The 13,209-nt window shown below is 43.2% G+C and overlaps 1 protein-coding gene across 1 annotated transcript; it reads left to right on the top strand.

Moving 5' to 3' along the window:
- Window positions 1-38: 38 nt before the first annotated feature.
- Window positions 39-12,938, top strand: LOC119729894 (serine-rich adhesin for platelets-like). The gene is made up of 5 exons (XM_038202691.1): window positions 39-379; window positions 6,190-6,417; window positions 6,718-6,947; window positions 7,347-10,466; window positions 12,721-12,938. The coding sequence occupies exons 1-5, from the start codon at window positions 310-312 to the stop codon at window positions 12,931-12,933; spliced, it is 3,861 nt and encodes a 1,286-aa protein (XP_038058619.1). The 5' UTR covers window positions 39-309; the 3' UTR covers window positions 12,934-12,938.
- The last annotated feature ends 271 nt before the right edge of the window (window positions 12,939-13,209 follow it).

Genomic DNA, 13,209 nt, shown 5'->3' with positions numbered 1-13,209 from the left:
CTCGTCTCATTATTCAAATCTAATCAGTGGGGTCGTATGGAAGACGATCCGTAGGATGCAGGGGAAGATTCGTATTAACAAACCGATGCGATCACTTGAGAGACTCATGCTGTACGGAAAACAGACACATCGGATGAAGAAAGCCTCGCACAATGACGAGGGTTTGCCGTAGCAATATTGTCGTCGACGTGTGGGACAAAATGTTGAATCTATGAATCTATTTGCCCATGCAGTGTGTCTGCGTGAGAAGTGATTTTGTAGTCGTTCTTCTTCAGACTACTTGCTGATGTCCGTTATAACGCATCAACCATGCCTCGTGCCGTGGCAAGGAAACATACGCCCGTCGCATACTCACCGTCCTCCTATGTCAAACAGAAAGGTAGGCTTCGTAATTGTCATCCATTTATACCTACATGATTTTGTTATCATAATTGCGAATCAAAATCATCTATTTCTTTATAATGCTTCATGCACTAATGTTGTTCATCAATGATTAAATCTGTGTAGGTACGGTCCGTGTGAAAAAATGTATACGCACAAAACTGTGCGTTATTATGTGGTGATGAAATAATTTTTTAATGAAAAATTGAACAATGCCGAAGGCAATATAATCATTTATTTCATTTGCTGTGGCCTTCCCGTTTATTCGTCTCTATTAAGTATGACGATGACTTGGTTTGCACCAAATGATTACGAGGTTTTGATTTTTGCTTGCGTCTGTCAGATTTCTTTATTGCAAAAACACCCGATTAAAATATGAAATAAATACATTTGGAAGATGATTTCGACATAATAATAGTGCGTTAAAGAAATAACTCTTTTTAAATTTTGAACTTTAAAGTGGCTTTCAATTTTCTGCATAGGCAAACATACTCCAAAGGCAGTTATATTTCAACATAAAATGTACTTTTTTTCAAATTTAGACGTTCGTATTACACCTTTTCGCAAGATTTAATGGAGATGATATCACTCTCACGTATACATGACATATTAAGAGGTAAATAATGGTCCTTATTCATGCGTATTTTATTCGAAATTGGAATTGAAATCTAACGATATAAAAAAATGAACAATAATAATAATTCTTAGATGAGTGATGAAGATAAATGATGAAATGTCTACGACATTTTTACACTGATCGCGATGTGACTAATGATTACAATATAGATTACCACGGCGTCATGACGTATTTCATGTCATTGGCCTTAGGCCATTGTACTTATCAGACTTCGGTGGAACCTCTAACACTTTATAAGCTTAATATGAAAAAAAGCTAATATTGAGAAATGCAAACTGTAAGGGTGGGTTTAATAATCAAAGCAAACGCAATGAGTGGAAATTATCTTTGCCGGGATTGTTTGTTTACCGTGTTTTCCAGGGCACCTATAACCACCCCCTCCCGACGCCTACACGTCGAGTTTCCAAAAACCTGCACGAATACACCTTGCTGTCCACCATGTTATAATTAAGTTGCTTTCAAATTCTCGGTATCCTTTAAATTCAAAAATTTGTTCACAGTCCGTTTTCAACTGATATCATTTAAGTCTGAGCCACGTTAATTTCTTCCTAGAAGAAAAGATAACCGAAGGCCCGAGCCGATGCGGGTTTTCCGGTAAATTTACGATGCACAAAATTAGACGCCCATGCATCGATTGAACCGGAATGCAATCGTCATTCATCAACAGAAAAAAAGTATACATCACTAAACAAATAATGTTCGCATGTCATATATACCGTAGGCCTTACAATAATATTTTGTGTTTTTTTCCTACACACAAAATGCAGAATAAACCAACTCATTATAATGCAATATGTATTTCGTTTTACCAGATGACAGGAAAATGACAACGGATTATTTTTTTTGGTGGGGGAGGACCTATTGTGATTTTTTTTATTGGAAAAAAATCTGAAAATATAAGCATAAATTTCGCTCAGTTGGCCAATTAACCACGAGGTCCATAAGCACGAAGCGCTTTTGTAACAGATTTAACCCATTGCCCACAACTATCTTCGTGAATTTGGCGCTTCGTGAGTGACTAAAAAAATACACGTTTTGTACCAATGGTTCAGCTCCCTTTAGATGATTGACAGGCAGCTTGTTAGCCAATCGATTTAGGGAGCATTCTCTTCGGTTATTCAGGCATTTACTGCAGCTGCCGCGGCAGATGTCTTTCTTTCACTACGGCTCCTGCATAAAATTACCAATTTCAGATTCAAACCAGCGGAAGTGCAGTACATCTTATGCGGTCGATGGAATGCAGGTCCACAATCCGAATCCCAATTTGAAATAATTACTGTCTGATCTTCAAGGGGATGAACAGTACGAAATGGAAATCAAACTAAATCAATATAGTATTTGTAGTTGAACATGATTGTTATCAGAAATGCAGAAGCCATTATTTTACATGATGAGAAATTCGCATATACGAGGGTGAGTCATTGTAAACTGTGGGCCTAAGTTCAAAAGTAAGCACAAGTTCAGACAGTAATTATCTCGATTGCTCAGTCTTTCTTTAAACTAGTGAGATTTCCCCCCAAAAAATTATGTAAACAATATTCTGTGCCATTGCAAAAGGATATCTTCTGCCTTAACTCAAACAGGTTTTTTTTTTGTCAATCAGTTTTAAAAAACAAACAAACATATAGTAGCCTATAGAAAAAATTCTTCCAAAGGTACATTGTAAAATGCTTAATAATGAATCAAGACTATGACAATATTGAGCAACTGTAATCAAAATGAAAAGATCACGATTTTAAATCAACCTAACCATTTTTTTCTAGCATTGCCATAGCAACACTACGTGGCTTTTAGGCATGTGCGACTGCAGTTGGTCAACTCGACTGCGTCACTAGGTAAACTTTCCGATCGCGGAAAAAAAAAATCACAATGTTGACTCGCGCAGATTGAATGTGCAAATAGCTGTCTTGCCAATGCCAAGTCGGAGGATTGTTAAAGGGACTCGCAGCAATTTTTTGTTGATAACTTCGACCACTATAGCAGGTTTCTTCAACTATTTCCGAACTATTTATGGAGCCGAAACGGACACGAACCACGCATCATGCTTCACGAAGATCGCAGATATTGTCAATCTTTTTTTCTTCTTCTCGCGTTTGCGTATTGTTTGTGAATTACCGTTTTTAGTTTGTGGCTCAAAAACACAATTACATTGCAAAATTACGAATCCCGAAAGACGTTCGTAATTGCAATGTGTATAGCGAATTTTCTTCGTGTGGCTCTAAAATTCAATTTAATTTCTGCATTGCCATTTTATCCATCTCAACTTGTGACGCACATCACTGTTGTTAGACCCAATAGGCTAATAATCACCGTTACATCTTTGAGAATGAAATCTTTGAGATGATGTAATTGTCATGCAGACGCATCAGCTCATGTTTGGGGATCTGTTTTATCAATGTTATTATTATTATTTATTTATTGTAATGAAACCAAGGATTACTCAAAAGCGCCACAGGCACTGTAGCTCGCAAGCCTGAAGAAACCTGTAGAGAGGAGACAGTGAGAAGAAATAACAGTTCAAGCGGTGGGAGGAAAACCCCAGAAGAATTTCTGGGGAAACCCACGGAATCAGGTAGGGACTGAAAACCCAATCCACATGTTGGCCCGGGCGGGATTCGAACCCGGGTCACAGTGGTGGAAGGCGAGGAAAGTACCGCTACGCCAACCTGACTCTCCGGACCTGATCAGGCTGTCTATCTCTCAAACAAAGTCCACTTTCAGGAAAAAAAGTAGACCAGGCACACCGAGTAAAGCTGGACCCAGAGCTCACAAAATTCCATTCAATTGATTCAGATTCACTGGTAGCCTCTTTTCATTCGTCTGGTCTACACAATATAAATAGACCGTGTTCCTCATGCCGGCAGGCAATTGCCGGGCATGCCAAACATTTAAGCATTGTTTGCATGTTGTTTGGCCCACTAATAAAAAGTTGATTTCAACACTTTTAAACCATTCAAATTCCAAGAAAAAAGCAGTGCAGAAGAGACCCGTTCGCTGAAAGATGGCATCACACGACCACAGCATCCATTTTTGTAAACAAACGTCTCAAGGTCTTACAAGTACGCATAATAGTGAATCAGTCAATCACGTCGGGGAGAACACTACTCTGGATCTCTGTGACCAGCAGAATAAATGGCTGTATCTGTGTATTAAGGTAATTAATTATTGTACCCTCTTCTTCCACGTTTGTGGCCAAAAATGAGTTGAATGACGTGAAAGTTGGGATTTCCGAGATGAATTGGCAGATACGTCCTAGCGCCAGCTGAGACTATAATTATAGGAATCACTTCACGGACCAATCTCCCGCCATCACGTGTGGTGGTGAACAGGCCTAGCCACGTGCTCTTCCGCACGAGTTACTGCGACATTGCTTGTTTTTTTTTTTTTTTTTAATAAAAGGAGAACCAACCAATATTCAGAAAAAAATTAATAGCTCGGAAATGATTAGATATGACCCCTTGCCCCCTCGCATGCATAGCCAAACAGACGTGTCATTTTCATACAACTCCTTTGCCCCTTCGACAATGTACGTATACGTACTATTATGTACTATATATTATTTTGTATATGCACGTTGTGCTAACTATTATGTTGAAACGGGCGCACGATCTTAATGGCCAATATATCTACCATTTGCTGCAATATCCCACCAAGATGTGCCTCTTGAATGATGTTTAAAACCCCGGTCATTGACCGACTCTAGTTTTAAATTATGTCAGATTGCTCCCTTTGTGAATTTTGATTTTGTTGATTTTCTTGATAACTATTTCTTTACGATACCAGGGTCGGCAGTAAGTTGACCGGAAATTCAATCTGTGTATACATTCGCATAAGTAGCATATGCAATATTCATTCCAAGTTGCGCAAGTCATACTTGCATTACAGAAGAAAACAGTGGCAAAATAGACACATGAGACACTTCAGATAATCATCTTCCCCCGTAGCTATGTCAAGTACGCAGTTATATCTTCGCCCGAGAGGCCCGATGAGTCTCATGCGAGGAGACCAACGTGACTTCTTGGTCACGTTGAATTCCCAATCCCAATCAAGTAAATCTGTCATCGTTAACACGCGCAGATGGTCAAAAAACAGTAAGAGATTTTTATCGCAGTCCTTAAAAAGGGGATAAATTTGGATGATGAGCCTCAGAGGTGGTTTTGAGTGCCGAATCAGTGGGAAGTGTAGAGACGCCGAAACTGCTCACAGTGTTTAATCCGTGATTGGGCTAGCCGCTTTTGTCTCGACCTATAGTATAGGCAAGATGGGCAGGAAAAGGTTTATTGCGTCATATGCAAGGTACAGGGATACACCCGAAGACTTCAGGACAAACGGTGAGAGTTATGAAAAATTAATTAGGTTTTATTTTCCTGACGTTTTTAACTGTTCTTTTTCTCTCTCAATTGTTCCCGGATCCACGAAAGTTCTTTGTGAACTTTAAGTTCTTGCCGATGTGTTTCGAGTGTGAGTTTACCGTGACGCGTTGTTGTTTGTGTTCTCTTTTATATAGGGAGAAAAATATAGCGGATAGCTTAGCAATGTCTTTTAGACTGTTTAGGAAATCGGAATTGCGTTTGCGTAACATTGCGCTCGCCTGGCTCAACTTTTTAATGTTGTCAAGTCGGATGTGAATTTAGGGGTAGTTTGATACCGACGTCTGTCTGCACTGGATACGAGTTTGCCCTTATGTGCATTTTGAGCATACGGATTCCATGGCTTTGCGAACCACCATCTCCCAGACTACAGCACGGATTCTTTCCCTTTTTTTTTGAAAAAAAAATAAATTAAAGTAAATAAACAAAACAAATTAAAGAGTTAAAATAAACGTTATACAAGGTGTCTCTCCCTGCATCCATTTTCAGTGACGCAGCACTCAAGAGAACACAACTTTTATTACCATGATAATAACAGTTGTGTTCTCTCGAGCGCTGCGTCACACGGCCGTACACGTACCGGTCTTGATATTTTTTTCTTAGATAATGATTCGCCATTTCGTAAAGCGATTACACATCCTGTGGGTGGCAAAGTGTCTCCAAGGACATAATTATTGCGCCAATGTTTGTAGGTCACGTTCAACCTTCGTATATGAATACCGCCTGATGACTTAAGGCCAACATGATAATTGACTCTTGTTTGACGAAACAGGTGTTTGTCTGTTGTTTCACCTTATACAGTTTCCAGAGCAGTCAGGTCTGTCTTCACGCTGCTACGCCGGGCCTCGATTGCACTAGGAGCATTCATCGTCTGGCTCCTCAGTCTGGTCACCTATCTCAATGTCTTACCGACCATCTCACGATGCCTGAAGCCTCGCCGACAACTCAGGAAGAAACAGTACGAGGTCAATGACAGCGTGACATACGTGTCTGGCTTCCGAGATAGACTTCTTCAGTTCGTCAGCACAGGTATAACCATAATTATACGAAAATTGGTCAGGAAAGTCAGTTTAAAAGACGAGAAGTTAGTTTTATAAGCCCCTATTATTTTGTTTCATGTTGTCGCGCAGTTTCTGACACGTACAACGCTATTTGTATTCGCCAGAATTTTTACTCCCAATTTGTTGGCATTAGTTGCATTATACAGCTGCAACAGCCGCTCATGATATCTATTTTGTTCTACTTTTTGTTTTTGTGCGGTTATGTTATGCCTCATCTTGCTCCTTTCAAAAGACTTAAAACCTGACGAAACTTTTTTTTCTCGATCAGAATCAGCCAATAGGAAACGTCTGCTGCGATGGGTCAAAGAGCAAGCGCCAAGTCTCCAACACGTGACCGACCTGTCCAGCCAATGGTGTGACGGTAGGTCACTCTGTGTGCTCATCAATGCAGTTGTGCCCGGCACGTGTCCCGGCCATGACTTGCTACGGCGGGAACACGCCGTCAACAACTGCAGACTGGCCATGCGACTGGTGCAACGAAACCTGGGAATTAAAGAGGTAGGAGAACTTTCCATGTCATAAATTTCACTTCTTCAAATGTCAATAACACGTATTTGAAATTTACAATTTACCAATCGAAAAAATAACAGTAGATCGCTAAAAAAAAACCACCCAGAATAAAACATTATAGGCCTATTACGAATGAACAGTCTATTACTAGTTAACCAAATGAAACAAAATAAAAACAAACAATATATTTGAATCATTTTTAGTAAAAGAGAGCTGTCAGCTTAAATGAATTTCAATAATTCAAAATCCGTGTTCACAAAACATAAAGCGACAGGAATCACAGGATTCTCCCAAGAAAGGTTGCATCTGGTTCCTACGATTAATGTGCTGTCATATCATTTCACGAGGTCACTTCAATTTCCTTTTTTGTTTGTTTTTACCTTTCAGCCTATGACACCGGACGAGATGGCAGATGCTAAGCGTATCAACGAGCGGAAGATGACGCAGTACATCATCAGTATGCAGAACGCCAGCTTCATCCCTATAGAGGAACCGGAGACCCCCATCAAACTTGTGGAGGGTGGTGGCGGTCCAATAGAACCGGCCATCGAGAAGGAATGCAGCGCGAGCGGCAGCGGCCTGGTCGTGGCTGTGGTCGACAAGAGAGCCCGGTTTACTATTACCACCCAGACGTACAAGTACAAGAACCTGTACGTAGAGATCACCGGGCCCAACAGAGAGAAAGTCCGCAGGAAGATTGTGACTACCAAGGTGACTCGAGGAGTTTTGATGAATGGTGAGTCTAGCCAGTCCAGCAAGGATGAACAACACCCTGAAGATGACGGTCCACCGGAGCCCATACCTCTGGATTATCAAGTTATCAAACCGGGGTCGTATCAGGTTAACTACATACCGAGGAGCTTAGGGATGTACCAAGTGGCAATCACATGGGGCGGGGAGCACATCAAGAACAGCCCGTTCAAAGTGCGGTCCACCACGGCTAAGAACATCGAGCAGACTGCCGTGCGAGCCAGCCCAGGCATTGTCAAAGCAGTGTCGTTCCAGGATGATCATGACGTAGCGGCGGAGCAGGAGGGAGGGTCCGAGCAAACACCCCCCTCGGACACTGAGAGTAACTCGACCAGGTCCCGTCGACAGTCCCTGGTCAGACAAGCACATATCTCCCAGCTGCGAGACTCCTACGAGAGTACGAGTACATCCCCCTTCAGCAGCATGTGTAGCAGTATGGTCAGCAGCATGGATCACAGTATGGATAACGCTTCTGATGTGTTCTTGCCCAATCACCACGGTCATCCAGCCGGGACTCACCCGTTCCTGTCTCGCCACAACTCTTCGGTGAGTACAGGGTCTTCACGCAGCGGCTCCATACTTAGCAGAAGTAGCTCCATCATGTACAGCACCGAACGGCCACCCACTGTGAAGACTCGAAGGAAAGTCATTCGGAGAATCATTAAAGGTGCTGGAGGCACGGAGGAGGTGACCTATCCTAACATTCGAAGCTCCTCCATTTTATCCTCATCTCAGATGTCTAGCATGACCAGCACTCCTTCCATATCCACCTCCATGAGTATTGATGACCGATCTCCCAAGTTCAGCACATCTTCTTCCTCGTCTGCGGCTAGTGCCTCCTTCGCACGTTCACAAAGCGCCAAGAACGTCGACCATTCTGAGAAATACGCCGACCACATGTCCAAGATCCTCATCGGTAGTGCGCTCAACGAAATTTCGAGGCAGGTGGCCACGAATCTGATGGCCAAGCGCCAGGCTAAAGACGAGAGTGACAAGAGAGATGCCCACCTTCAGACGGACAAGAAACCGCCTTGTGGACACAGTCCGAGCAGTTCCAGGGAAGTTATTCCATCCAGAACAAAGCCGAGTGCCGTCGATCACAAGCCACATTCAATTCCGCAAGAGTTAGCTTCAGACGCAAACACAACCCGTGGCGCTGAAGCTGAGAAGCCACACAATGTTTCAGAGCAATCCGGACAACCATCGAAGCAAACTGAGAACCCTGCAAGTCTTGATCAGTATCTGAAGTACCGAAATGAGTTCTTACGAAGCTTCGATAAAGACACTCATCCAACCGATCCGACACCTCAAAAGACAAACGAGGACAAATCAGAAGGGACACAAACAGTTGCAAGACCACGGCAGGTGCCAAGCAATGTAAAACCCACCCACACGCCAGCAGGACATATCCGAAAAACACACAAAAAGAGGAAGGAGGATAAGGCGACACAGTGCACCGCCCAGGACATCAAGACAGCCACGGGGTGGATAAGCAGACGCAACGTGTACAGAAACGCCCACGTCAACAGCAGGCAGAAAGACAGCAACGGTGACAGCGCCCTGGGGGAGAGCGAAGGGTCTGTTGTCAACTCATCCAGCGACAAAGACAACGCGCATCCTGCAACCAACAAGGTTGTTCGCAGACCGACTGACCAACCACCAGTGCCAGGACCGACCCAGCCACGGGGATCTGAGAGCAGCACACGGCAGGCTGATCTTGACCCAGGCGGAAGGACCATCGGTGCCCCGGTGCAACACAGGAGAGGCCGATCTGGAACACAGAGCTCCAGCCAAGGTCGACAGTCGACTTTCGACAGTGGCTTCTCTGATGAAAACGGACACATCGTCGGGCAGGAGCACAGGCGAAATGCAGACGATATCAGAGGTCGACGCCTAGGACCACTGGTGAACGGTAAACCGGACAGAGGCAATCGATCATCTACTCCGGACAACCAGATCGGTCTAGATCGCGATGAGAACATGAGAAGCACGGCAACAAACTCAAATGTTGTTGCGATCCAAAAAGACAGCAACGAACAAAGTGCGGAGGAACAAACTGACGTCCGAAACATTCCCATACAGATAGTGCCAGCGTCACCCATCACCCCCCTGAATGACCATTTCAAAAATGAATCAAGTAATCAGGGAACCATCGCTGAGGATGTCTTGAGATTTTCGTCGGACAATGACAGTGACAAGGAAGAGTTTGTGTCCGGTCAGCATCTGAGCGTTGAGCCACTTTGCCTTGACAGCTCGACTGCCCCAACGCCTGGTGACTCCTCCGTTGGAAACATCTCAACACCCGAGGAAGACGTTACGTTCACGGACTGTAAGTCAAACACCAGCAGCGGCATACCCGGCGGGAAATCCCCCTCGGCGCTTTTCGACAACTTTGCCGGCGGTGTCTCAGCGGGTGAAGCCCTGGAAGACACCGAGACACTGAGGGAGATGTCCCTGGACGTCATGCTTCAGAGCCTTGAGAACGATCCCGATTACTCGACAAGGGAGTTTCTGCGCAAGTACCGGCCGATGATGGAGGACGAATTGGGAATACTGTCCCAACTGCCGACTACGGAGCCCGACGGAGACCATCAGGAGTACCAGAAAGAGAAAGCTGATGTGTCCAGTTTCCAAGACAACAGGACAGCATCCAAGGAGGAGAGTTTGGCAGCATTGAGTCAACCCATACCGGAAAGATGCCATGCCTCAGGAGTGGGACTGTATAATGGTATCGTCGGGGAAAAGAACAATTTTCAGGTGAGTTTTGACAGCCCAACAAACAAACAACCCAACAAACAAACAAACATCAGAATTCCGTAAACCCATGTATAAATAAAAACCCTATTTCGACAAGAACATCTCAAAAATAAACGACCACTAGCAACGCGATGGTTGATGGTTGGGAAGTGGAAGGTGAAATACGGTTCGGTCAGAAGATAACACTCCGCGATAATCCAATCATTATATGTCAGAGCCGGGGCGTACTCAGCCCCACAATAATCCGACATCACCGCCAGGCAATGCTCCTGTCGAGGCTAGGTTTATCTTGTGCACGTTTTGGACGTCATATTTATTAAACTGGGACGCGCCTTTCTCCTATGATGCATTTTTTCAATAAGAAAAGGTACCGTTAATATTAACACACTTTTTTTTTTAACATGCATTATGAAAACGTGCTCAATCACAAAGTATTTTTTTATAGTGAGAAAGATTACAAAACGTTTCAATCGGTTGAAGACATATACACTAGTGCATTTCGCACTGAAATCAAGACATTCGTAACATTTTAAAAATAACAACCCTTCAATGTAGCCGGGGTCTTACAGAGTGGGGGCGAAATCCAACCCCCGGCTATACGAAAAAGGCGCAAACACCTCGGCTACATTACGGTACAAATTGGTTTTCCGAAATACGTTCGCCGCCTTCCCAATGAACGTCGAACCTCGTCCCATAGTGGACGATGAATACATTGTGTGGGCTATCGTAATGAAGTTTTTTTTTTCCGGACCGGGGTGCTGTTTTGCTGTAGGCCTATTTCCGGGTATTATCTTTACACTAAAACAACAGATCCCATCAAAAGTCATCATCTCGAATGACTTTGTTCTCTTTGGAATAGCAAGCCAGTCCTGATACAGGACTGTTGTGAATTATGTAAAAAAAAAAACACATTGCATTCAGATAATTCATTCTGTCGCTCCATTAATGCTACACAGGAAAGATACAGAAAAATGCGATTATTACCATTTTGTTTTTACACTCTACTGAGCATCCATCACTTCAGTTAATATTTACACGGAAAAAAATTCAGCTTTTAAGCAAGATGAGTGTGATTGAGGAGTTGTGTTGCTGCGTTTAAATATTACTCGTTCTATTGCTGTGGGGTGATAAACACACACTGCATTCAATACATGCTGCATGCTTTATTATATTACCAGTCTATATGGGAGTGCACGCATAATGCGTAGCGGTATGACTTCTTGAACACTGATTAAATTGGCTGAAATGCAAGGCGTTGCTATGGCTACCGAAAGGAAGGGATCTACATCGCCATTGGCGACGGCAGCCGATGACAATATTATCTCATTAATGCCTCGTCTTGCAGGCGAAAAATACAACCTTGAGCTATTGTTTAACTGCATGCACTTAGGGGTCTCCAAATGCCAACGTAAAACTAAAAGTTGTCTCTCTTCTTAATAATATTACACATGATTCTCGATAAAAGAAATGTGTGATGTCAGCAGTGTTGCGTTTGCGTCGTTTTTGTTTTGTGTGCAACAATATTAATTGGCTACAGATACGTAGCCTTCATAACTTTACCGACTTACTGTTTTATAATAACAATGGGTGTAATACGCGTATGCTAGATTGCGTTATTACGTGTAGCTGAAAGCATTATCCAGCCTAGCTATACGAGTTTAAGGGGCGACTTAGACTCATACCAGGGTTAGTTATTTTCTTGTTGACAAAGTCAAAAAAAAAAAAAAAAATTCAAACAAACATCGCCCTCTGCAATTCTCACGAGACATAGCGAGAAAATGACGATCGTTAACGAGCTCGCATAAACAAGTGTATGTAATGTCATTAGGGATCATGATGATCGCTAGAAATGAAGTGAGTAGGGGAGATATTCTCGGTTTAGAAAAAAAAAAGTTTCCGATAAATACATTCGCATTTTGTGTGCGGTTCTTTTATCGGGCTGATTCTGGCACAATATCGGCAGTGTGAATCTCTTCTAAAAAATGGTGAGATGCATAAATAAAGACCAATGACAAGATACCAGCATTCCGTAAAATAAAAAGATGACCTCTTTTTGTGTGGACACGATGTAATAAAAAAAATCATACAAGTTCTCAAAATTATTCATGATAATGTGTGGCCTTGGACATCAAGTCCAAATCGATCTATTGTATTCTCAAACATCGCTGCTTATTTCTTTGACGAAGTGCCTCTGTGCATTTCAGACTCATTCTCAGTGCTTCTTCATATTGATTTTGCACTGTTTTCCCACCAGGTTCGAACGCTGTCGGCTGGAGACGGCTCCCTCAGCGTCACTATCCGTGGACCGCGCCCTCACACGGTCAACGAGACCAATGTGGTCTACACAGGAGACGATCTGTATGAGATCATCTATGACGTCAGTCTGGCCGGCTTCTACGTCATTTCCGTTAAGTGGGGCGACAAGCATGTCCCCGACAGTCCCTTTATCGTCAAGGTCACATTCTAGGAATGACAGGGGGGGGGGGGGGGGCGATGGAACTATCTCCGTGTCAGGGTCATATTCTAGGGAAGATGACATTCTAGCATTGAGGTTGGATGGGGCAGAAGCCATGGGGACTGTCGCCATGGTCACATTCCAGAAAACCTTGGGCTGAATGATCGAGGTACAAGGTGGGCAGGGTCAGAGCAGGATGAAATTTAATATCTGAGGTTATGACAGCTTTTATTACGAAGTGAACAAAAACAATGACTGCTTTGACTACATAAGATTTTATAATCGATG

This window comes from Patiria miniata, unplaced genomic scaffold, assembly GCF_015706575.1.
Source record: "Patiria miniata isolate m_02_andy unplaced genomic scaffold, ASM1570657v1 HiC_scaffold_21, whole genome shotgun sequence".
NCBI classification, from domain to species: Eukaryota; Metazoa; Echinodermata; class Asteroidea; order Valvatida; family Asterinidae; genus Patiria; species Patiria miniata.
The sequence above is the reverse complement of the archived record's forward strand: the minus strand, read 5'-3'. Positions and strand labels throughout refer to the sequence as shown.

Excerpts from the sequence above, each read along its gene's own strand:
- LOC119729894 (XM_038202691.1), top strand. The coding sequence starts at position 310 with ATGCCTCGTGCCGTGGCAAGGAAACATACGCCCGTCGCATACTCACCG. Across the intron at positions 6,418-6,717 it reads TCTTCAGTTCGTCAGCACAG|AATCAGCCAATAGGAAACGT; the intron begins GTATAACCATAA and ends TTTCTCGATCAG. Across the intron at positions 6,948-7,346 it reads GAAACCTGGGAATTAAAGAG|CCTATGACACCGGACGAGAT; the intron begins GTAGGAGAACTT and ends TTTACCTTTCAG.